The following is a 26,923-nucleotide window of genomic DNA, read 5'->3' on the forward strand; positions in this document are numbered from 1 at the left end:
TGTACATATCATGAAGAAGACTATAAGTGGAAAGATTTTGTCTAATTTGTTACTGTGCCTTTTCCAGGAAAATGCATTCTTCCTGAAGCCCAAGGTGGCCAGTAGAATGTTTGGCATCAAGCACTATGCTGGAGAGGTGAGTTCCAGGTCAATCAATGCTGAAATAGTTTTTTAAGTCCATGTATTTTACAACAATAGTCATTGGGGTCTATTCTGGCAAAGAAAAATTAACAAAAAGGTATTGGACCTTTTTTGGTTGGAAAAAAAAAATGATAAAAAAATTGTTTTGAACGGCATTGATAAAATGATACAGAATAGTGCTGGTCTGTAGTGTGTATTGTTGATGGTGCCATCCGTTCACAGTTCTGACAAAATTGCTTTTTCAATAATTGAATTTTTGTGGCCTGACACCAACCTTGTTAACCTCAGTCCTGGAGACCAGTCTGTTTGTTCTGTGGACTGTATAAAATTGATTTTGGAGACTGATGCCCACAGGAGGGGATGCACCTGTTACCCAAACTGCACATGCTCTGAGTTTAGCGAAATGTATGACAAAAATTCCTGTTTTTAAGTGTTGCATTCTTGAACCCATTACTCTCTGAAGGAAGCATTGATTTTGGCAGCAAATCTTTTTCATTGGACTACATAACATAGCGTTTTAGTATATAAAGGGACCTGGTTCTAAAAATTATTCAATGATAAAAGTAATTCAGTACCAATACATTTAGTGCCACTACCCTCATATGGTTATTGGACAAGAACAATTATCATCAGATCATAACCACATTATGATTGTGTACCCAGCTGGCATTCAACATGGTCAATATAGGTCTGAAATAAAGAATACTCTTCAGACCTATCTCTTTTCCCCCACAATATTCTGCTGGTATCATTGCAGGCAATTGGTACTTGCAATGCAAATATGGAAATACAGGGCTTTACAGAAACCCTTTGTTAAGCATAAATGTAATCAATTTTCTTTTGACAGGTTTTGACAGATGGAGGTTAAAATTGACAATGAAGGGGGATGAATCACTTCATATTTAGTAATTATGAATAGATTCGGGTCCATGATTGCGAATAAATGACTACATTTCAGCCAATCACTGGGCAGGTTCTAAACACTGTGGGACTTAAAAGACTCAGTGATCCTTCTCCCTTTAAAAGTAAGCACTTAGTCTAGCTAAGAAGGGTGTAACTGCACTGTGCTGCTCTTTACAGACTTAACCTACTGTGTTGTAAGTTTGGAAGACATTATGTTTGATTATTTGCCACTTTTGTAGGTCTATTACGACACCCAAGGATTTCTGGAGAAAAACAGGGACACGTTCAGAGACGACATTCTGAACATCCTCCAGGAAAGCCGGTGAGTTTTCACCATTTGTCCATCTATGAACTAATAACTGAACATATATGGCAAAATACTTAATGTTTATCATTACAAATGTGTACCTGAATTAAACAGGTGGTTTACCTCAACCTTGGTTTCTATATATTAATTTTGTGAACCATACCATACTTTAAGGAAGAATTGTTACATTGTGTTCATATAACATCAATGTTTTATTAAAGTATGATAGTAATTCTATCAAAATAAAGCATTTCTACCAAGTTATATATGTCATAATGTACTTATGACAAAAACTGACTTTTAGCATTCAATTTTCAACTTTACATCAACAAGTTCCATGAATATGATCCTATGGATTGTCAACAATATGACATTTTCAAGTTAAAGTGAAAGTGATATATCATGATACTCATCCCAGGAAACATGTAGGATTTACAGGGGTCAGGGTGTTTTCCACCCCATGACTTAATGACTCTCAGCGGGAGTCCAGCCAGATCACTATGTTCTTTTAGGACTACAGAAAATCAATTGGACACGGTTTAGTTTAATCATGGTAAATTAATTCACAGGGGCTCCCTGTGACAGGCATGAGATGAAAGTTGTCACACTTAATTCCAAACTGACATGTATTTGGAGCCCTTGTATTTCTAGGATGTCAACTACCTGGTATTACTGGCTAGACATTTAAATCAGTCAGTAAGTCAAGGGACTGTAATCAATTTGGCATCATTTTTGCCTAGCTAGAAAAAAATGGAGACATGCACTCTACATGCAAACAGCACATGACAAACTAAGGTAAACCGTTGTGTGGAAGTAGCCAAGGGCCAACTATATTAACATCTCAATGTTGAAGGAATTCTAAACTGTTATGATGTTGGTTTTGTTTTTTCATTTCCAAAAAAATTGTGGTTCTACAATAGTTTGCTTAGATAAGGGAGAATCAAGTACAGTTGGAACCATCACCTTCTTGTACATGTGTTCCCTGTCACTTTGGTCATTGCTAAGTGAATTGTGCACTTTTTAAAAGATTGTAGTACTAGTTGTCTTTTAGTACATGTACATGTATGATCAGTTTATATTAATCTCTTTTGCACTGCCATTTTGTATTCAGATGATAAACAGCGACAGAAAGAAAAGCCATATTCAAGGTGATATTTCAGCATTGTAATGAGCACGGAGAGCAATGGCCTGTGGCTTTCATGAATTACAAACACAAACACCTATTAAACCCCCATCAATCTTGTTCCCGGGGGAGTGTGCAGGGCCATCCATCTTGTTCCCAGGTGGAACAGATGGCCAGGATGTTTTTGTCAGGTTATTAAATGAGAGGTTGGCCTTCAGTGTTCTACATTATGTATGAGTCCACCTGTGGGCCCGGCTGTAATTGAGATGTAAAAGTGAGCACTGCGGCATAGCAACAAATGATAGTGTTCATCATGCTGTAATTGTAGAGGAGGCTTCTTCTTGTTTCCTGTTTTCATTGCAATACAAAGAACAAATTGAAAGGATTACTATCAAAATGGTTCCCTGCAAATTGAACATTTTGTTTTCTTTAATCTGCCTTCCCCATATCTGTCAAGCTAGGAAAGAATCATTTCTGAATATTACCGCTTTACACTCTGCTAATTTCCTTGCCTTTGACTTGTTTCATAATGTGCTGACTTGCCGCTAGTCACACTAGATTAATGTAGGCCACCTTCTTGTAGTCATGCTCTGAGGAGAAAATTTGTCTCGTAGGATCTTTACTGCAGGGCTGACTAGATGGGGCTCCAAAGTGATGGTTCCACAAACCATTACCACAGGAGTCTGAATGTCTGATATTTCAGCTAAAATGTCAATCAGGAAGAGCCTTTTTATGAGTGGCACAGACAATTAAGACTGTCTCCACCTCACTAATAAGGTTGCCTCAATGATACTACATAATTAACACACATCTGGGATTACATGTAAATCATGTGAACTACAATCTATGCAGTATTCAGAGAAAAGTTTTTAGTAAATTTTGCACTCAAAAGCGTTTTCCTTGCATCCTCATATCCATAGAATGTCAAGTCAAGTCAAAAGGTCTTTATTAGCATTTGCAGACATTGAATACAAGTCTGAATTACAGCTAATTCACACAAATCAATTCAAAATATTCATAATTTTCAAGTGGAAAGTACTTATTTAAAAAACACAGATCAACCATACAATAACAAGTGCTAAGATACGTATTATATGAGTCATTAAAATACAGAAATAATACGAGTGCTTGTAATCTAAATGAAGGTATTCGACATTGTGAGGTTTAGAGAGATTTGTTATGCAGCAGCGTCGCTTGGTACAGAAAAGATCTCTTAAGTCTCTCAGTTCTACATTTCGGCATTGAAAGATGGTTGTGGTTACGTAAAGTCCTCCCAGTTTCTTCTTTCCTGTCATTGGTGATCATGTAGTGCAGGGGGTGGTCATTTGCCCGCATCTGCGTGAACAAGGCTCTCGCTGCTTCTTCTCGTCTTGACTGCAGGGTTGGCAGGGGGGGTGGCGTCGGACTGCTACTGTTTCTGTTGATGATTCTCAGTGCCCTTCTCTGCACAGCCTCGATAGTGTTTCTTTGCGATACAGTGCATCCAACATACAAAACATGAGCATATTCCAATACCGGTCTAACAAGAGTCGTGTAGACGGTGAGCAAGTCCTCGGGAGGCATGCCTCCCTTCGCAAGAAGGCGAAGGAAATGTAGACGCTTGGAACCTTTCTTTGTTACGTGTGTAATCTGACTGTCCCATCCAAGGTTGGAATGTACCTTAAATCCCAGGTAAGTAGCACAGGTAACCACTGGTACTTCCTTTCCTCCAAGAATAAGGGGCGGTGGTTCCGGAGGGGTTTTCGCGAAACACATTCTGAGTTCAAAGGATTTGTCTCCATTCATAATCATGTTATTTTCGGCGGCCCAGGAGTCCAAGTGTGCGGTTTCTTCTTGCATTGTGTTGTCCGCCTCGACATCAGCACAAGGAATGGTTCGAGACAGGCCTATATCGTCCGCGTAGCCATTGTTGTCTGTGGTCTCATACCTTGTGGTTCTGGAGGACATGTAGACTAGAAACAGGTATGGGGACAGAACGCCCCCTTGCGGAACGCCAGAAGTGACGTAACATTCAAGATGGTTCATATCACATTTATCTATCATTCAAGCATCATCCTCGGCAGAGACTACCCTGGATATGCGGAGGCACTGGCCCAGCTGGGTCTCACCACCCTGTCGGAAAGGCGCGAGAGACTTTGTTTGAAGTTTGGCAGATCCCTGCTAGGTTCCCAATTTGAACAATGGCTACCGAGTAGAAGATCCGAAATCTCGGGTAGATGCACACGTAATGGGCACAAACTGAACATTCCTAGGGCAAATACACTGAGATTCAGTAACTCACCGATACCGTATCTCACGAAACTGCTTAACCAGTATGGTTACTGAATCTTGGTGTGTTTGCCTTGGGAGTGTTTAGTACAGTAACCAGTTACTAGTAACGTTATATTTTTTCAGCACCATATTTGCGAATGATTTGCGAATGTTGCTAATTTTGTTGGAGAAACAATATTGTCTTGAAAGTGTTTTACGTACCGATTTTATATATGAATATGATTATATGTACGCCGACAGCAGTTTAAAATTGTGAACGTACTGTACATTGGTCTTTTAATTCAGTGTATGTAAACTGCGAAAAGCCAATAAAATACATCTTACATCTTACATCATTCAGAAACTATGGGGAAAAATTTATTACATGGTCACATTCAATTGCCCGGGGCTGAGACTCCTGTCTCGTTCTATTTCCTCGGATAATACTGTTACACCCTATTGCCAAAGTTAGCGCTACCCACAAATCTCTACACGGTCACTGACCTTCTACATGTGGTTTCACATTTTTCATGTCCTGTTGATCATCATCACTGTTATTGCTTTTATCATATGAATTTTTATGCAAACAGTATATCTGTCAAATTTGCTACGAAAGAAAGGAAGAAAATTGTTGTGAATTAACCATATTTTGAGAATGCTAACCCGGCGGGTATTATAATGAGTAATGTTTACTCAAATGTATTTGCCTTGAATAGATGAAACCAGAAGTACCTTTTGCTGCATAAAAGCACAGCTTGCGTTTTTATAATCTAGTTCTAAAACTGATTTGTTATGTTATCTGGGCTTTATGGTCATCCATACATGTATTAACATCGGGGCACTTGATTAATACAGATAATTCCCTGGATACTCTTTCAATCAAATCTCTCAATGGTCATAATCCTAAATAATTACGTCGAGACTGTAGAATAACAAATTGTCTGAAGTCTACCTCATAACTCATATCCGAGGGGTCTGGTCTATTCTACAGGTCAGACTTTATCTACGAGCTGTTTGATACGGACGCGTACGGGAATGGGACCAGTTTGAAGAGCGGAACAGCGACAAGACAGAGGAAAAAGCCAACAGTCAGCTCTCAGTTCAAGGTACAACACATACTTTTAGTTTTCATTCAAGCTGTGTGTGGCATGCTGTGTGTTTTTCATATTCTAAATGAGTCCTGAAGATGGAACTAAAGATGCAAAATCAAAATCAGACAGAGAGATGATTATATCATTTTTTTTTTCATACCAGTAAGCTATGCAGAACCATACTTTGCTAACTAAAAGTCTTCTTTGTTTGACTCTACCTCAGGAGTCCCTGCGGAGTCTGATGACCACACTGAGTGCTGCTAACCCGTTCTTTGTCAGGTGCATCAAGCCAAACTCTCAGAAGGTATGCCATTGATTTTTTCTGTACACGATGTAAAACTCTTTAGGGTGTTCTCAGGATTGGAACAGGAATGTGTCTTTAGATAAGGGACGAACAGTGTCTATGTGAGCGGGGATTCTGTGAGAATATCAGGATGTCATACTTTTTAGAGTCAACAAGTTGTGCTCTCTAAGGCTTATGTTTTTTTATCAACCTTGTGCAAATTCTGTTTTTACGTACATTTCTAAAAATTCCCCTACTTGGTTCATCATTAATTTAACTGACTGCAAACTGAGTATGCTAAAAAGATATGTTCAACTGACATGCTATCAGTGAATAGCGTGCGTGCCTCAGTCTGATAGTCTTCTACAAATTGTCAGAGGCTTTACATCAATCATGATAATCACCCTTTGTCAGTCTTAGCATAATCCTCGCCAATTTGTTAGAATTCTTCTCCCATTTAGCAAACTTCTCTGGGCGTCCTGCATGTAGGTTAGACCAGCTGCTTGCCAGTGATAAGAAGTGATTGTAAGTCTTACGGTGCTCAATCTACATTTCTGCCTCATTTGGATGGCAATCAACATACATGTACATTAACTTCTAGTTTTCAAAGTCTTTACTTTGGGCTGACTGAGACAAACTCAGCTACATGTACCAGTAATTGTCCACATTTCTACGCCTTCACATCAGCAAAGACTTACCAATTTATTATGTCTGCATGCAACAATATAGAGCAAAATGAAAGCTCGCCTTATGATCTGCCATTCTGTGTATAAAGGTCAGCAATGGAGCATGAATACTCATCTTACTGTACAAGACAGTGTTAAAGGTCACATTATCTCATGAAAGCCCGTGTACAAAATAACCATTTCTAAAGAAATGAAAAAAGCAAAATTGGGAACCGAATTGAGATTCTGTTTGGCTTTTCGTACCACAGAGTCTGGAAAGGTTGTGCATTGACCCTGCCTTAACCCCCATTCCACAAACGTGACGTCTTGGCGATCTGGATGCAGTGCAAGAAATGAAAATTGCTTTTTGATCCTTGGTATACTTTAACATTATCTAGAGGTGCTGTGCACGAAAGCCTGCAGCAATGTTTCTGATAGTCACTTCACATGGAGTGATCAGTTTTGTGGTTTCAAAATGGTGTGTATAAGAGGAGAAAGATACCTGGATGGCATGCAAATGGGAAAAGGTGCTTGTACAGTAACTGTTATAAAATTAAATGTGTTTTCGAATGGTTTTTTGGAATTTCAACCAATTTCTGTGCAACACATTCTCTTTTAGAATACCAAAAATGAAAAAAAAGTTCAACTTGTTAAAACAGACACAGCTGCCTTCATTGTCACCATATCATGCAAACTGTCTGCAGCCATTTTCTTCAGTTGCCATAACTTAAAGGAGACCATCTACTGGCTCAAATATGTGCTACCAACAAATTATAATGCTTTCAACTCTAACTCAGCCAAAGCCAGCAACGTTCTCTTGTGCAGACTTCAATATGCCAGTTTGGCAGGAAGCTCTGCTGGTTCTGATGATAAAGGCAAGAGATGACAGTACCTGCTGACTCGGCAGATTCATATCTGGCAGGGTGACCCCATAGAAATTGCAGATGACAGCATTAGCATCGGGGGAATGACAATGTGTTTCTTATCTCCCTGTCTGGTGCCTACCACTGATGGATGTCTGTTCAAAAGGTCGTATCGGATGACCTTGACGTGACATTTTGTAACTTTGACATTAACAGCTGCTATTTTGAACTTTTAAAATGTTCCTGCCATTTCTTAATGTAATTCTCTACCTTCAAACATATCCTCAGGTTAAGTCAAAATAACACAGTAACTATGTGGGCTACTTGTAAGTTTCTAATGTACAAGACTTAGTCTGGTTTTAACATTTTTCTCAGATGGAAAATAATTTGATTCTCGCTATCTCTAGCATTTTCTGTTCTCCTGTTTTTCAATGAAAGTTACCAAATCCCCATGTACCTTGCATCACTTACTAATAGATGCGTTTCAATACTAGTAAATGTTCACCTTTTCATCAAAATGATTTTTTGGTTTTGCAGCTACCAGACACTTTTGATCCAGAGCTTGTTCTCAGTCAGCTTCGGTACAGCGGTATGCTCGAGACGGTCAGGATTCGCCGTGCAGGGTATCCCGTCAGACGCACATTTGACGATTTTTGCTACAGGTAGGCAGATTTTACTGTAGGATATGTCATGTTTCTATCAAGTGTAGTATAAGTTAAAGATGCATGTGGGTGCCAAGTTGTTGCTCATGAATTCTCCATATTTGAAGGTTCAATAAAATGGCCTGTAGAAGCAGCTACCTTTTATGGGTCATGGTATGGAATTGGGATAAACTTCAAACACCTTAAAGATCAGACAGGAAAATCGATAACAGTGTGCCAAAATTTCTGAGAATAGACATGATCTGTAACCTACTATGTGTTAGTAATCAGGGCACATCATATTGATATGAACTGTAAAAGCGGCATGCAACTACTTATCTTCATTAGTGTTGAACATTTAGTTTGGTATGAAATGCACCTTTCCAGGCATATGTAACATGGAATATTTGAATACTGAGAGTGCTAGATGTACTAGACATTTTTGTATTCGCCAAGCTACTGGTACAATGGTTTGCAGAAATCCAGCACCTTAGCTTTATAATTGTCTTAGAATCTTCTTAATGTGAAACTAGGACAAAAGATTACTTTCAGAATGTGTCATTATTACCTCATGATTGCCTCCAATAATAGCTCTTTGCATAGTATATATGATCTTAGCACTAGGTCAGAGTAATCAAGTCCAAGGAATAGCCAGCATCCAATCTGTACTAATCATTGCAAAGGTGGGCTTGATGGTCTTTTTATTAGGATCCAATAGTATGGGAAATTGTCATTTCTTCCATTAAAAAGCTGTAGGCACTATAAAGGTAGTAATCACTACGGCTGTATTGGCTGTAAAGTTCTAATTTAGACAAGAATCATGCACTACATGCTAAGCCACATACAAAGTGTAGTCTCAAGTCCAATATTACTGAGAAGTCAAGAATTTTTGAAGTTGAGACAAGATTTTCAAAAATGTATTTTCAGCAGTAATTGGAAGAACTGTTATGATATAAGTTTTTTTTAGCAAACCTTTCTGCATGGCATTTTCACAATAGAATTGGACCAACAGTCCTCCAACCATTGCACAAATGCCAAATTGGATTGAGTTTAGTGCCCTGGCCTAGTATCCCCATGGCACACTGACTTGTGTACAAATGTATGTACATTGTGTAGGGCTCAAGATTAGTGTTTGGGAATAGGTGCCCTGGTGCACTTGAACTGAAAATGTAAATGCACAGGAAAAAGGTTGGGTGGACAAAATAAGATAAATCAATGTACAAGTAGATTGTCAGTAAATCCTTATTACAAACCTTACTAATTGTCTCCACAACTCGAATCTGAAATTCTATAGCCAGCTTTGAAAAATATAATACAGCAGAGGTTTTATTATTTTTTCTGACACTTCAATGTCAAGAATATGCAGTATAGTATTCCAGTGCACAAAACTATACTCTAGGTACATAACCCTACATCAGTATCTAGGTGCACAGCTCCAATTTTGGATGCACAAAAGTGCCCCTGCACCCAGTATTTCAAGCCCTGGTATGTGTTTTGATACCATACAGGTTATGGAATAGCCGAGACTTGTAATCCTCTAGAGCAATCACAGAAATGGATGTTGCTGGGTTGGGAGTTACGCATGTAATGCTATCAGACTCACTTAGAGGTCTTAGGGGTCGTGTCTCTGACGTAAACACTGACTACTCTCTGAGTGCTTTTTCATGTTACTGCTAACGTCATGTATAACGCTTACAATCTCTGAATTTAGGCGGTAAGGATTGCTTCATTAGATTTTAAGAGGAGGCAGCCAAGAACGTTTTTGACCTGTGGTTGTCTTGTATTCAATACTCCACTTCAAATCTATTCTTGACATTCTTTCATCATGGAAAAGGCTCCTTGCAAGTCTCCCGGCATTTCCAAATCAAACAGCCTTTATGCAGGATTTACATGTAAGTGTTGCAAGTACTTACAATCTATCCTTCAGTAACATTTGTAAGGGTTGCAAGTCCTCAGACGTTCTTGACTTGAATGGAAATTTACACTGTTGCGTTGAGTGGTGATGCTTCAGTTTTTGAGTGAGCTCAGTAATTACACAGCGTGGTTGGTGTTCATTAGCAATAAGCTGGTAAGAGTTCTGAGGAAAGGGTGATCCTTCAACTGCACTTCAAGTTAAGTCCCTTTGTAATGCATTAGAGTTTGATGAATCCCTTGTCTTGACTAGTGCATGCGCATGTATGTGTTTGGCATTACAAAGTGGAAATGTCAAGAGTGTACGTTTGAGTGTTACAGTCTTTGAGTGTAACATTATTTCCAGGAATCTTTCGAATCAGCATTTCTTTCAAATGGTAATTTCAAACGGTCTTTAAGCATTCATACAAAGAACTATGTATATACATATGCTGTGGTTGAAATACAGAATATGAAATGTTTATGCTTGATCTCAGACAATATCTTGAATTCATTCTTTCCAATCATAAGTGTTTGTTATGTTTGTAGTTCACATCATCCATTTAACAGTAACTGTTGTACATTCAGCACCAAGGACAAGCACTCTATTTTCCCTTACTGTAGTCAGCTTTAACTTTATGGCTTTTGCATAATGATTTTTTGATTGTTAACAAGAAACAACTGATTCCTTTGGTCTGCCGACACCTCTCTGTGCAGCCTGTTGCACCCAATTTCCTGTGAGGAGCCTTCTTTCATCATGAATAAAATTAATGTTAGATCAAGCCTCTATATGGCACATCAGGGCCACCGCAATATTTTCTCAGGGTCCCTCTATAATCTGCGGACCGGAGTCTCTGATGAAATATCCTCTCAGCTGTGACCAAATCACCTTGGCAGTTAGTCCGACCCTGAGGCACATGTTTGATGAGTCTCCGATGTAAGACGGCAGTTTATGTAGCCAGAAAGGTGGAGCACTCGGCAGGGAACCTCGGCCTGATCTAGCAGGGATCGGCTCCCAGAGACACCTCCTGGGTTTCAGATCAGCCAACCATTTAACATTTGGGTCTCGCTATCAGATGTAAGGGCCTGGATGTACCCAGAGTGTGCGAGCCAAATCTGGCTTGTTCCTGGGAATTCTGCCAGAGATGTTGAAGGATGGCTGCCTTGTTGTCAATGTTGAAGGTGGGTTTGAGTTGCGGTACCCGTGTTGCAATCATACATTGATATCGTGGTATTTGTTAAACCTAGGAATTGTAAATGGTACAGTTGATGCTGATGTTTTTAAAGAACATGATGTCTGCAAAGAGCTAGACATGGCTCACAGGGAAGTACATGATTATGCAGGAACCTCAGAATTGTTCAAAGGATATATGAGTGCTCTGTACAGAAGAGACAAGAAGGGTCCCCGGGACTTATCCTAAATCAATTTTTACATCCGTGCATCAGCTTGATTGATATTGGATATGTGTGATCCATGAAAGGAAGTGACACCAGGTTGAATAACGTTCTGAAAGCATTCATCTTTGCCGGCTGAGAATTTATTTTACATACAGTACTACAAATGTATTAGCAACACCTTGATTCTCCTTAATCTGTGGTGCAGATTTGACGACTGCCTATTTATTGGTAGCATGCTAAATGTGTATTACGGTGTTTGTGGAAATAAGTACTATAATGTCTATAATTTTCTAAAAGGTTTTTAAGGTTGAAAGGACAGTCATGGACTGATTAATAAGACACAGTCAGGTAAAACGAATCATATCTTTTCTTTCCCTGGTTTACTTATGGTGGAACATTAACTGATTAAGCGCCTTGTATTAAGTTACCAGTATATAAAGTTGAGAATATATTGCTACTGTTACATTTTCTTTCAACCTTTTAATTGGTTGGGTTGACCTGATTTCCTTCATGATGATTTTGCCCCAATCTTGTTATATCATTATTTTTTCATTTATTTAGTAATACATTGTAGTCTTCTTGGGAAAATATGAGTTTCCCTTACAAATGAGAGTAATGTCATCAATTTTGAAAATGTGGGTATTGATTGGACTGGATTAATAATTGCTGAGTCATTGTGAAAGATGTCCTGCAGTCATGTTGAACATTTCACTTAGTTTGTACTTGCCTATAAAAGAAATAATCTGTGGAAGTATATATGACAGCTATTATCTATAAAAGCTTTCTGATGATTGAATGAAATCACTGTAACCATAGATAGAACCCAGTGACAAAGCATCTGTATTCATTGTACCTCACAGTGGTGGTCACTTTGAGCCTGAGTCTTCATTTTTCATACCTCATGGATTTTGGCTTCCTTCCAACCCAGAGTTGACCGAGATTCCTTGATGACTTCATTATTGGGTATTCAATATGAAATTAACTGCAACAATTTCCTGTCCAGAAAAGACCTCATGATTTAACTTAGTTTAGTCTTAAGTTCAGTCTTAAATAGAGTTATGACATTACAGAGTAGTCTTTTTTTGTATGTAATTATAGGTATTCCACAGGCAAATGATAATATCAATTGGTCAGGAATTTCTAAATGGGTCATTATTTCTCAGAAAGATCCATGCATTAAGTTAAACATTCAATAGGGGTTGCGATGTCTGCCAGTGCATGGTGGTAAACATGCTGTACACCCTATCCTTAATGGAGCGATTAATGTATTTGCTACATGAAACAAAAGAAGGGGATGTGACAAATCTGAGTGTCCCTTGCCCACTTTGATGTTCAGAGATAGAATACTCCAAGGACAAAATGCCTTACTGCAAAGAGCTCTGTGAGAGATAAATGGTTGTCTTCCCGGGAATATTGAACTTGTCTTGCTGCAGTCTGCAAGTATTGACTTTTCGGAGCTCAAACGAGCCTTTTATGTACCTTATGGCTTCTGGATATAATTCATCCTGTCACAAACCACTGAGCAAAGTGAAAAAAATCAATTCTTTGCCAGCGTCTGTCTTTAGGGTATAGTATGTTGTGCTGAATGCTTCCTTAGAATCATGTAGATTTGCTTGATATGTTCCAAACTGTCACAGTATTTTACTGTCATTCCTGAAAGGTAAATATGTACATAACTGTTACAGCAGAAGAACTTTTGTTTTAACTTTAGATTTCCTCCTTTCTTGTGGTGATAAACTTGCAACTTTCTATACATAACTCAGTGTATTAGCAGTGTGTTTTAGCCATTTTGATATGGATCAGAATTGACATGCAGTTATGCTGTACAGAATATCTAGCAAGTCATCATCAAACATTTCAATAACTGTAGCAGCTGCAAGAAAGATATCCTCAGTCAACTATAAACTGCAGTGCTTTTAGTAGTGAACTGCTAAAGCTCATTTCATGACCCTTTGTGATCTTTCCTGGAATCTACGTCATCCCCAAGATGTGCCACGCCTGTAAAATCCCTCCATCATAAGAGCGTAAATGCCAGGTCTAGAGACCTATTGAGTCAGTGAAGTTGGCCATCACTGATTTCATCTGCCTTCCACTGTGACTATCAGATTGGAGGTGCTTGCACCCTAGGTAAAGTCATTCAGGGTAAGACGTTTGGTACTTCATCAGTCACAGGCATGAAAATTCAAATACCTTCCTTAGCCATGGTTGCCACTCTTTTATCCCACTTAAACTTCCTTCAAACAGTCATAAAGTACTTTTTGATGGGATAAAGTACCATCCAGTTTAGCAAGCTTCCCTACTGATTCCTTGCACGTTTTCATTATCAACGTCTCACAGCGGCTCCTTAAATCTGCAGTAAAGTCAAGTCATGAAGATTATTCTGCTGAAGTCAAGATAACACAAGGCGTTTTGTTTTTACGTTTTCCCGGCTTAACCTTTGGAGACTATGACAACTCCAGAGCTCTGAGTTGGTACTACGTCTTTGATGTCTCGGCATGCTAGAGGTTAATTGCATCGTAAAAGCCACCACAGCCCCATCAGAATGCCTGCTAAGCATCTTTCCCTCAAATGGAAGCATTGAACGTGACTGAGATTAATTTTAGTGGCATCCCCTGGGGTTTTAGTAACTTTTACTGCAGTAGAGCTCGCCCTAATGCACAGCAATCACACTTCAAAACTTCTGAGTGCATCACACTGTGCTTTCTGAGTGCATCACACTGTGCTAAGGTGGCAATCAATAATTACCAAAACAAAGGGAACAAAAGGGGAGAATCTGTCATGACTATGATTAATCTGCCTTCATAACATTTAACTATCATCTTGATCATGAACGTCTGAAGTAGCAATTAGCTAAATTGCAATCTTTCTCATAACAAGGTTTCTGCCTCACATGGCAAGGTCAAAGAAGTCAAAGTTAATCCTGTCCTTATTCAGCATAAAACATTTTGCACAGCAGTTAAGTTCTTACTTAATAGTGTTACAGCCTTTAGCATTTGATGTGCCACTTTGCTATTAAACCCTTTAGTACTTGCATAAAGTAGATAGTTTGTATTAAGTCCTGATTATAAAACTGACCATTAAATCCATGTAAACTTCTAAAAGTTCATCTTATTAGTGCAGACTTATACTGAGGATGTGCAAAGGTTAGGTGTGACAGGTCATTCAGTGTAAGATAACCAGCTGTTGCCTGTCAAGCTGGTATTTAAAGCCAAAGGCTGGTTGTACTGGCTATACAGGTACAGAATACAGATAAAGATGAGGAAGGTGCAAGAAAGTGATATTGATCCAGTTTAGCTCACTGAAGAACTCTTCTTCCACTGGTGTTGACAGAGAAGACAGACACTATGTGTAGTATTTACAGGTTCATTGCACCAAGGAAATTCCCATAGCTCTTTTCGACAAGTAGAATGAACAGTGGCCCATGGCTTAACGTCCCGTCCTTAAGCCCCCGTCACAAATCAAGAATTTCGCTCGGCCGACTTGTCGGCGAGCTCCAAATGGCGATTTTCGGCCGAAGTACGACCGACGTCCTGGCGATTCTGCGAGCTTCGGGCGATTTTTCGGAGCTCGGCCGACGTTCGCGGGTCACTGGAAGCTGCGCTTAAATTCAGCGAGGCCTCGGCGACGATTTTTGAACTCGCACAGCTCGTCAACAGTTTGCCCGTAGCTCGCCCGAGCAACGCCCAGCGCTCGGCCAATATTCGGGCGGGCATCCGACGATTTTAGACCCGATTTTTGGTCGGCCGGAGGTCGCCCGAGCTCTTCGGCCTCGTGCGAGCCTCGCACGGGCTTTGTACAATAATCGGACGACCGTCGTCAGTGTTCCGGCCGACTCATGAAAAATAAGGCGTGCTTCGGGCGAGCGTTGTACCGGTATCGAAGGGCGCTTGGACGGGCTCCGGCCGAACTCCTTCTTGTTTATATATAAAAGGTAACGACAGTTTAGTTTATGACATAAGATGATAGATGATACTGTAATATTAACTAATACTAATATCATCTTGTCAAAGAATGCTGCCAAACCTTTCTGATGAAAGACAATTTAATTGCAAAGTTAAATTTTCATTGAAAAAAATTATCATCAATGAGATTTGGACACCGAAAACAATACCTGTTTCGTTTTTGTTATTGTTTTGGATGTTTCAATTTATATATCAATGAACTGGGGCTTGACTTCTGAGGCTTGACTTGACTTCCTGAGTTTTTCCTCCACAAAATGACTACTAGTATTTGAAAGTCCACTGAGTCATTATAGATCTATGTTTGTCGGCCGAGGCACGCCCAGGCGTCGGCAGGGCGTCGATAGGCTTACCAACGGTCGGCCGAAGCTCGGACGGCGTTCGCCCGAGCTTCGGTCGATTTCCGTTTGGTGAAAATGTTTGGATCGGGGTCGAACGACTGATCTATTGACTTTGTGGCTCCTGAGCTTGTATTTGGATTGGTCTATGACAAAATTCCTGCCTATAGTATTATTTTCAGTGTGGCCGTCCACTTCACTCATGCCCTACAGATTTGCCACAACTCAGAAAGTAAAGTTGGTCCAAGTATGCGCTTGTTACCAGGTCAGTTGATTCTGACTTCGTCCGTGTCCAAGAGATGGTACCGTCTCATGAGGTATTTATGATTATTAGTGTTTGACGGACGTCGCCCGAGCTCCGTTCAATTTGTGACGGGGCAGGTTTTCAGCGAAAAATACGGTCGAAGCTCGGGCGATTGTGAAATTCGGCGAGCTTCCGGCGATCTACAAAATCGGCCGATGCTCGCATGAATTGTGACGCCGGCTTAAGGACTGCAGCCACTTCTGGTAGCATGCATGTCGGGTGAGCAACACATGCAGCTGGGATCAAACTCACGGCTTCTAGTTCCCATGGTAGGGCCGCTTATAACCACTGGACTACACACGCTACCCAAGGTTAACTGCAGCTTTCTTTAGGATCATTCCCAAAATATCATCATTGCATGTTCTTCTACACTTACTACTTTATTATCTCCAGAGCCCAGAGTGACTACATGTACTAACTTGTTTGTTATTGTATGTGTGATTTACAGGTACCGTGTGCTGATGCGCCAGTCCTCCAGCGATGAAGACATAAAGACACACTGCAGCGGGGTGCTTCAGCTGGTGGACGACACTGGCAAGGAGTGGCAGCTGGGGAAAACTAAGGTAGGGATCGTTTCCAGGTTTACAGTGACTGTCTAACTATCGAACTCTATATTGAAATATGCTGTTTTAATTGGTACAGGAAAGGTGAATATCTCAGTAATCTCACTAAAGTGAAATTCTTCTTATTAAGTCTGCAAACTACTGTCTTGATAAGTGAAGTTTCATGTACAAACCTTTTGATTCAAGTCCAATGTTAACCTAAAGGTAAAAGATAGTTGAAATACAGCAGCAGAAGTGCAAGGTAAGTCAATACATATAGTCCCCACAATCATCTTACTAAATCTTTACTTACATTCATATACATGTAGCGGAGAATATTTTGTTCTCAGACTGTCAAAATGGCACAGGCACGGTTTTCAACATTGCATTGTCAATATTGAATATAAGCAGTAGAAAATCCATACAGCCACAGGTGTTCTGAAGTGCCAATACCTTTGTTGAGCTGCCGCTAGTCTTTTATTGGGAGTTAAAGCATAGCATGAACAGATGTCGAAGCAAGGCAAGTCAATATGATACGGCCAATAATTCTTTTTACTCGGAGCATATGGCTCTCGTGTGCTAGCATATTTGATTTCACAACCGGCTGGATTTTTGTCACTTTTCCAGTTGAGGAAAGAAATAATTGAAAAACAATGTTGTGATGGAACCATCCGATATGTACCATTTGTAATAGATGAGATCAAAATTATACATTCTAACCTCAGACTGCTCAGAATGCATTGAAATTGTGGTCACGTAATTCACACGTATCAGTGTAAGCAACAGACCTTCTCCTGTAGTTGGACTCATCTCAAGGGTATTTCAATTTCAGAGTGTGTAATAACTAGAGCATTGCTGTATGGAAAACCTATTCATGTTGGAGATGATGTTGCATAGATATGAGGTGCTTGATGCTTGTCATTATCATCAATGATGACAAGAAATGGATTCTTTTATTACAAAGGAGTTTAATAACATGTTGTAAATATTCCATTGATGAGAAATATTGCACCATTAAACTCATACAACTGTAGCCTGTTTACAAATCTTCCTTACTTGATAAAGAGCACTATTGGTATTTTTTGCTTGTCGTGCCTTTACTGCAATTTTCATGTCATCTTTCATTGGTTGATGTTTCGTCAAGACTCTGATGAACACACTAGGAGCATTTCTTCACCAATAATCAAGGAGAATTAAGAACCATGCCATTAAGCTGGAGTGCATGCCCTTCAGCCTTGTCTGTACTTTATAATCATTCCCTTTCCATTCCGACTAATTTGCTCCCTGTGAATTAGGCATGATGTACACAATGCACTCAATTTCACATGAAGTGTAATCAGCGTGGTGTGGGCAATCTTCACTGTGTAGACTAAGTACAGATTGATTTCCATCAACTACTTGAAAAGTCATTATGTGTCTAGGCAGGAGTCTAATGGTAACTTATAGTACAAAGGTGACCCTATAACATGTGTCAGACTGCAGCACTGTACATGTCATAGGTATTTTCATTACCTCAGTCAGCTTGTTACATGGCTATCTCCATGACTCGTCCCTCCATCCTGGGATGGATATTTGCTTGTTAGGACAGACAAAAATTTCACCCCATCCATCCAAAAAGTCTGACATCCATGACATGAAACTGATGTAAAATATATTTTCAATTGGCAAATTCAAAATGACAGATTTTACAATGAGAATTACCCAGATGGCCTCCCAAACAATGAGTGGGATGGGGGAAAAATAAAAGCTGTAGACAACCCTGTATTATCATGATAACTGTCTCTTTCTGTTCATGAAAGATGAAGCACATTCAATATCGCTAGACTTATCCCAAGCATTCAGCAATTAAGACAGGTTTTAATTTTAAAGCAAAATAGCTTGTCGTGTTTGAAGCCTGCCCTGACTTCTGTTAATACTTGTTACCTTATGTGATGTTCATGACCAAACATTGTAATGATATATTGATATAAGTACTTAAATATGCAGTTTTGAGAAAACAGCATATGGCATTTCTCAATCGTTCTGACAAAATATATTGCCACGGCTTAACATCTGACTGAGCACAGATGCTAACTTAAGCCTTCAAGGATTAAAATAGATATGCAGCTTTTTCTTCTCTTGTATTTCTAGGGCTCATTCAGTGTTTTAGATGCATCCATTAGATTAAGGTTTAATGAAAAGTGACAGATTCAGACAAATGTCATGATTATCATACTATGAACATCAATTATGTGTGATTAATCATAAATTAATGAAATTGAAATGAATGACAATGGAGATGGGAAACATTTTTACTGAGTGATCAGTAACCCCCATTGTGACCCTCATACTGAAACTAGAAAAATCATCATAAGAACCAGGTGTACTGGAACCATGCACAGTGATTTGGCCATAGCTGATGAATGGAACATTGTTTTAGGGCTTTCTGCCCAGTGGCAATGCTTGAGACAAGTCATGTAGACAGGCTGACAAGCAGAGCAATTAGTTAAGAACTTCAAGCATTAGCAAAGCCAGTTGCAGTTGGAAAGGCCTTTTGGAAGGTAAGCATCAATGTCTTACTATGGTCTTTGACTTAAGTCAACTCAAATTGGTTTGCTAGCTGTAACAGCAAAAATAGTTGAATATAGTGCTTGTGCAATGGGGACAACTGTCCCAAATATGTTTCTTCATAAATGTGCAATTTCAATTTAAAAGATGCAAAAGAAATGGGAATTGAGCATACATGTGTCATGATAAAATGCAAATAGGTAGTGTTAGCTGAATAGAAATGCTAATGGTATTAGTGTAATGTTATAGCCATCATATTTGTCTGCTAAATTAATGAGCAAGCTGATAGAATCTGAAAGCTCATTTCATGAAATGTTTATTCATGGCTTTTGAAAAGATGTTCTGTCAGTTCAATGGATCCGCGTGTAACGTTACATGATACATGAAAACCTGATGGGGATGTTATTGGAAAATACGGTTATCTCTTTGTGGTATTATGGAGAGCCAGCAGTGGTCACCTCTTGACCTTAACGCACACAAATTTGACTGAGAAGGCTTTTCTTCTGTCATGTTTTACTGTAATCTCATGAGATGGGACGTGGACATGAATAGTAATTGTAGCTATCAAATAGTATTACATGATATCGTTCATTTCCCTTGGTAGATAAGACATGTGGAATATGTATGTATGGGCTTCTGTCTCCCTTTGGGAGTATTAATGTCAACCATGGCATTCCCACATGGACAGGCATGACCGTTTGGATTAAATAGGAGGTTTCAATCAGATCCTGGATGAAAAACTTTGTGGTCTCATTTGAATATATGCTGATGTCAGATGTGACAAACAAACCATTTTTATTTCCTAAGCAAAGGAAATAATCTTTTTCATTAGCTTTTTATGAGCATTTAGAGTGCTTGGTGATATGAAGTTGTCGTTTTTCTCCTTGGTCTTGTATTTTCTCGTACTAATGTTGCTTGCTGTGCATACATGTTTTCAACTTTCTGCCAGTAGTTATAATGAGGGAGGTTAAAGATATACAGCCTTTAACTTGCACTGGTGGAGACTATTTTAGATTACTCTTTCATCTCTGCAGTGAAAGAGTCAAGCTTAATGCTTATCATTACTTTAAACAAATGATAAACATAGTCTTTAAACCATAGGTACAAAGTTTCAATGTGAAGGCAATACTTGATGCTAGCTTTTTGGCGGTTGATTTTAGCTTGAGAGTGAATGAATACTTTATTTTCAATTTAGTGAAATACCACTGTGTTAAGAAAAGGATATATTCCCAGAACTGTTTTAAAGTGATATCAAAATGATAAATGCATGATGATGAAATGACAGAAAACTTATCAAGGGTAGATACTTGAAGGTTGCCTGACTTTGCGCTGATCAGATATCCTTCCAAATACTCAGGTATGAAACAGAAGTTCCTTTTTCAAACACTTAACTGGAATATGTACACCATAGTTGATGCATGGTTCAATTTTCAGAGTTTATGCTAGTTTTAGATTCCATCTATCTTTAGCCGAAACCCAACACTTTGAATCAAATTGCATACAAATTGAAGTGTGCAGCCATGATTATAAAGTAGCCCCATATTCTAGCTTTGCATGGCAGATACAGATAAGGCAGAAAAGGGCACCTTGAAGACTTGAGATTCAGGCTAAAGATATGCATGTAAAACTGAATCAGATACATTTTTCATCACTATCTATATGTCAGGTAGGAATTCTGATTAGTACCTTGAGGGTTACATGTGATTTAGGTGCTGACTGTATTATCATGTTCCATGTTTGTGTTTACACAAAGTAGAACAGCTGTATGATATTGATTACTAGTATGTTCACTACATGTACCTGTTTAAGAGGTCTCACACAGTTCATCTGATTTTCGATCTGTGTCTAGACAAGTGGCACACCAAGAAAGATAGCAATGGTGGCTACATGAAAGAGAATAATCAGCAAGACTCATCAAATTCCATCCAACTTTATCATACTTTTTATCCTAATACATACTATTTACTTTGCCTGACCATTACCTCTTCCCTCATGACCTCAATGAAAAGCGGCCTGCATGCGAATTTTAGTTTCTCATGAATAAACTTCAAAAAATCTTTTCCCCACAGGTGTTCTTGAGAGAGCGACTAGAGTGTGAGCTAGAGAAGAGACGAGAGTCAGAGCTGCACCGGGTGGCAACCATCATCCAGGCAGGGTTCAAGGGTCACCAAGCCAGGAAACAGTTCCACCGGGCCAAACAGAGCGTTGTTATCATCCAGAAGAACTACAAGGTTGGCAGTTATATTGTTTTAATGTACAAGAAACTGAAGTAAATTCTGTGACATGTCAGATAACCTCTATCTCAGACTAGCTTTGGTCATGTTTGAGTAGATAGTTTGAGTACATTGTCAGTTCAACACTAAGGACAGGACTTAGAAATTGCTGTAATGTACGAGGAGCACAAGTAGATGGTGTAAAGTGTCAGGAAACTTCCAATTCAGACTGATTTTGGCCATGTTGTATAATACAGGATTACTTGAGTCAGATCAGCACCAAGGACATGGATATCAGTTGTTTTATTACCAAGGACAGGGTTGGTTTTGCTACTTCAGCACCAAGGACAGGGAAGGTTTCGTTAGTTTAGTACCAAGGACAGGGATTTATGTGGTTGTAGCATTGTTTTAACTCTAACAATATTGTAACCCTAACAATGAAGGCTATGTTAATTCGGTCCCAGGTACAGGATTAGTATTGTTAGTTCAGTACCATGGACAAGGATAGTCTTTTTAACATTAACAAGGACTTGATGATGTGTGTATCCCTGTCCTTGGAACTGAAAATAAACATCATCGCATTGAAAACACCTATGAGTGTTAAGAATTGGATGAGTTTTGAATACCAAGAGATTGTAAATTTGGTTAACCATTATGTCTACCATTCCCCCATTTCAGGCTCATTTCTGGAGGAAAGCGTTCGTCCAGGTCCGACAGGCCACCATCACTCTGCAGAAGTTTGAGCGCAGCCGGCGAGCACGCCACCTGCTGCAGCACCTGCGTGAGGAGAGGCGGCTGGAGGAGGAGCGGCAGCACCTGCTGCGCCTGGAGGAAAAGAAGCAGAGAGAGGAGGAGGAAAAGATTAAGGAAGAAGAAGAACGAAGGTAAGATATGTTTATCTATTTTTGTTTTGTAAACACGTCCATGATAAAACACCTTATGATGTGACACACTTGGTTTGTGCCAAAACGTACAAGCTGCATACCATGTATCTGGACAGATTAATGTATTGAATTCTTTGTTGATTTCTGATACAAGACTGAGACTGGATGGTTTCAACATCAGTTTTAGTTTGTGTAAAGTAATTGTTTTGCAATAAACATGCTTAAAAAAAGAGCTTGTTAATTACCTGCACATATGCAGTGGTCAAATGCTTCACACTTGACAACCAAACTCTTGCAAACCTCTGGCAGAATTAGGACCCTTAATTCAGATATTTTCATAGAAACTTACATTTCACAAAACGCAAACACCTCCAGTACGATATACAACATATATCCTGTATATACCCTTTGGGGACGGATTTTGCCTTTATTGCAATATAATGTGCAATAGATTATGAATAAAACTATGGAGGAGTTCTCAGTAATTGTGTATACCAGTGGAATTGACGCTTGTTGTTTCCTTATTGCCATGCAAAGGCCATGTGACTGTCCACTCTGTGAATCACACAGGTACCAAAAACTGGGAGTTTTATCTTTAGTTTATGCTTTGGCTACAAAACTATCATCTTCTTGCTGTACTCTGCATACTATCACTTTCCTTCACTATATATAATAGTTCTCTTTTGTTTCTCACCCAATCTAGTCTATCTCAATTCTATCATACTCCAGTGTTGTCCTTGTTGGTGACATTTGTTCCACCTCCCAGTGTCTGTGACAGTTAGAATTAGGCTTTATCATAACTGACATTGAAGAGGTTAAAGGAAGAAAAGTCTGTGTTCTTTCTGTCTCTAATGCTTTAATTATCTTCTGATAGATACTTACTTTCACTATGTGCGAACAGCCTTGCTGTAAGTCTTGTAGTCTCAGTAGCTAGTAAAGAATTGTGCCAGGTATATAATGCTATATGTACAGTATGTTTATCCCCTTTGAAATTGATGTATTTCAGACTATTGGAACAGCAGACACTTGAAGAAAAGGCTAAGTTTGAAGAGAAGAAGAGACTAGAGGAGGAGAGAAAGAAGTATGTTGATATCTATATCCTTTATTTTTTGCCCTTCCTGCACCTATGATGTGAACCTAGAAAACACTACTGGTAGATATAAGATGAGATAAGTAAATTTTGATGTTTTACTGCTTTTCTTTTCTGCTGGATATGCTTTCCTACTGTGAATTCATTCTGATAAACTTTATAAAGCAGTTATACATGTTTTTTTGTACTGTAACAGTTGTAACTTCACAATGAAATATAATCTAGTATCTTTCATTGCTAATCATTGCACTCTCAATCTCATGATTTCTTTGTTGTAGATACAGTATACTATCTTGTACATACTTTTTAGGCACTTGTGTTCTTTCCTTTATGGAGTACAGTAGTCTATTAGAGTTCTTCTAGGCTTTTCATATTCTTTTCTTTCCTTTTTCCTGTGGTGACCCAAGACCTTGCATCTGTCCCATGTGTGGCTCTAGAAGGTACAGGTGGTAGCTGCTGCTTTTATTTCTCCCTGCTCTGCCTTACAATCTTCCTGAGATTTCATTTTGTTCTCAAAAGTACTAATCGTACTAAACTTTCTGCTTCTAGCTTTAATTCAATGATATATTTTTCACTACTAACTATCCAAACTCTTGGAGTAGATGTTTATGTAGGATAAGGTTTTGTTCCCCTTGACAATTATCTTAGTTGTATTTCTACTAATCTGTGCTAACTTTTTCAGAGGCTTTACATTCATTGAATGTCTTTCAGACCATTCAGAATTCACTTGGTTTCAACTATAGCCAAGTCAGTTTGACAGCACTACAAAAAGCCATTTGCTATGACTGTAAAAAATCATGTGCAAGCAGACATCAGTTTTCAAAAGGAATTATGGAAAGATTATCATATTCTGGCATTGCTGATAAACAATATACTAAAATGATTTCATTGCCTATTCGTAATGTATGTAATTCAATTGAATTTTAGCTACTGAATTACCTAGTTTGTTTTCATTGTTTTTACCAGATAACCCAAATTATATGATAAAACTGGTTGTCCTGATTTACTGTAGGTTGCAATTAATTCTAATCAGGAATGACTCACAACATGATGATTCATTTTCCACACAGGGAGATGGAAAAACAAGAAGAAATCAGAGAACAGGAACAAAAAGTCAAAGAGAAACAGGAGCTCAGGAAACTGGTAAGTCCTTTCTCTCTTACACTCCAGGACAATACACGACAACCCCATTTCATCTACAGTAAGCTTAGTGATACTATATGTTACACATGTTGGGTCATCATGTGGCCTGAACAGACATGTGATGATGATTTTAATATCATTCTTTAGGCTTCTAATATATATATATTCAACACGAAGCCCCTGTTCTATCCTCGATGAAAGTGTGTCTGACTCCGATTTGTGATATTCGTTCTTAATTCTAATGATTGTAGAGAATCTGATTGTCAAATGATTTATACTGTCTGCCTCTTGAAAGGGCATTGATCGTAGAGTTTTTGTAGTTGATTATAGAAAAATTACTTCTTCATTATCTTTTGTCATTCTTTTGTTTTTCATGCAAGTTATGTTTTATTTTCTCATACTTACTATCAATTTTACTTTTGATTCTACGTAATTCTAACTTCACAATTTATAATGAGGAATGGTGTGTCAAGTTTTTTCCAGCACTACTTACCCAATTCACCCTCACCGATCTGTCAACTGTCCTTCACACCCCTAATTTACAAAATGGAACCTTCTATCTCTGGTAATGGGGACTCTACCATAATGGTACAGGGGGTGTGGCATGGTGTTTCTCTGTGTCCCTCCGTTTTGCATGGAAAATGGAATCTCCCTCATTACCCAAGTGTGGAACGTGCCATTTTGTAGATTAGGGGTGTTTTGGATAGTTGTGATAATAACAGGCATTCAACCCCTTCCTGCCAACCAACCTGCCCCCGCCTTTGTAGGAATTTGAGGTCCTAGATGAGCTTGATAATTTGATAGAGGAATGCATGATGCTGGAGTTGGGAAGGTCGGACATTGATGACAATTTGGACGACAAGGTATCCAGTTACCTTATACCTCTCACAGCCTCTCCCTCACTCACTCTATCCTCGGACTCACCCCACCACTATCACTAACACAACTCTCTCTTCTGCCCACTCTTGGCCCTAACTCTTCTCTGCTTCAAACAAGGGAGTTTTCCAGCATTAGAGAATGATACTTGTACTACATGTAGTACTCCCTTGAAGTTAAAGTTACGGGATGTCTGCCAATAAGTGTGAATGTATGAATGCAAGCTTGCATGCATGCTACAGGAATGCCAATTTTCTCTCACCTCTAATAGCTTGAGTTGAATTTTTTTCCTCACAAACTAAGTTTTAAGAATAACTCGAATAGGTGGATATTTTTTAGTATAATCTGTGTTTTTAAATATGATAAATTTTGCTGAAAATGTAGAGTATTTCCAGGTGAGTTGACAGTTCTATGGTTAGTCTATTGATTCTAAATGCAGTTAAGAGAGAAGTTTGGGTATAAAATGGACACCGCTGATTAATTCCTCAGGCCATGCTTTGTCTTCTGGCAGAATTTATGGATAAACCATTTGTCAACTGTCCATACCAATACTGCCTTAAGGTTCTGAACTGTACTTAAAACAATTCTTTTTCTGATATGATGATTCAAATCTAATGTAGACCAATTACCAATAGAAACCAGCAAAAGACAAACAATCTTTGATTAAAAGATCCCCCATCCTGTCTTCCTTTAGTCAAACTTAAGATGCGTGTAAGTAGGGCCAGTGATGTCTTAATTCAAAATGCTGTTCATCATACAAAATTCATGACTTTGTGATAGTTTCTCTAGCTTATGGTGTTTCAGAGCCATAAGAAATGAATAAAACATTAATCAATTGTCAAATCGGAAAGTTGTCAACAACCAAGTTATCACCTTTACTTTCCCCCAACAATTGATCCAGAACAAGCCCTTTCCCAACATAACATTTATCACTTGCACCATTTCCCCAGACCATTGATGTCCAAACTTCACACTGTTGACTTAATGCTCAACGACTGCCAGTCACAGACAAACACCCAGCGCAATAATGAAGATAGTTCAGTCCCCACAACTCTGTATCCATGGCAATGGCAACATTTGCATATTCATGAGCTCTTGTTAGAAGATCAATCAGCAGACCGTGTTCTTCTACTCTCAATCTCCCCATTTATGCAGGGAAGTCAGATTGATCTGTTTTTCAAGTGGGGAACATGATATCTTGTTAGTTTGCTGTGCCCAAGGACCCAAGACATGCTTTTAGAACAGAAAACTCTATTCACCTTGGGAAACATCTTTAACTTTCTCCCTGCTGCCTTTCAGTAATAAAGATATATTTTGCAACAGAGTTAGGCAGCAAGGAGGAGGTTAACAGGTGGTTAAGAACAGGGTTCTGTTATTCAAATACTTTCCATCACAAGAAAATAGGCAGTATCAAGGCTTGATATGATATAAAGACAAGAATATCATGCAACCAGAGGTTTTGGGATTCCTTT

The 26,923-nt window shown here is 38.9% G+C and overlaps 1 protein-coding gene across 11 annotated transcripts in view; it reads left to right on the forward strand.

Moving 5' to 3' along the window:
- Positions 1 to 26,923, forward strand: part of LOC136447627 (unconventional myosin-X-like) — a 76,257-nt gene that overhangs the window by 30,239 nt on the left and 19,095 nt on the right. For 8 of the 11 annotated variants that reach the window (XM_066446659.1, XM_066446658.1, XM_066446663.1 and 5 more), the window contains 12 exons: positions 68 to 136; positions 1,284 to 1,366; positions 5,716 to 5,830; positions 6,039 to 6,119; positions 8,164 to 8,288; positions 16,605 to 16,719; positions 21,315 to 21,476; positions 22,137 to 22,342; positions 23,349 to 23,423; positions 23,840 to 23,872; positions 24,503 to 24,575; positions 25,343 to 25,438. In XM_066446659.1, the coding sequence (XP_066302756.1) occupies positions 68 to 136; positions 1,284 to 1,366; positions 5,716 to 5,830; positions 6,039 to 6,119; positions 8,164 to 8,288; positions 16,605 to 16,719; positions 21,315 to 21,476; positions 22,137 to 22,342; positions 23,349 to 23,423; positions 23,840 to 23,872; positions 24,503 to 24,575; positions 25,343 to 25,438 (1,233 nt within the window). The remainder of the gene's footprint in view (positions 1 to 67; positions 137 to 1,283; positions 1,367 to 5,715; positions 5,831 to 6,038; positions 6,120 to 8,163; positions 8,289 to 16,604; positions 16,720 to 21,314; positions 21,477 to 22,136; positions 22,343 to 23,348; positions 23,424 to 23,839; positions 23,873 to 24,502; positions 24,576 to 25,342; positions 25,439 to 26,923) is intronic. The other 3 variants (XM_066446665.1, XM_066446661.1, XM_066446666.1) reach the window with 3 other exon arrangements.

The sequence above is a fragment of the Branchiostoma lanceolatum genome, chromosome 13, assembly GCF_035083965.1.
Source record: "Branchiostoma lanceolatum isolate klBraLanc5 chromosome 13, klBraLanc5.hap2, whole genome shotgun sequence".
NCBI lineage: Eukaryota > Metazoa > Chordata > Leptocardii > Amphioxiformes > Branchiostomatidae > Branchiostoma > Branchiostoma lanceolatum.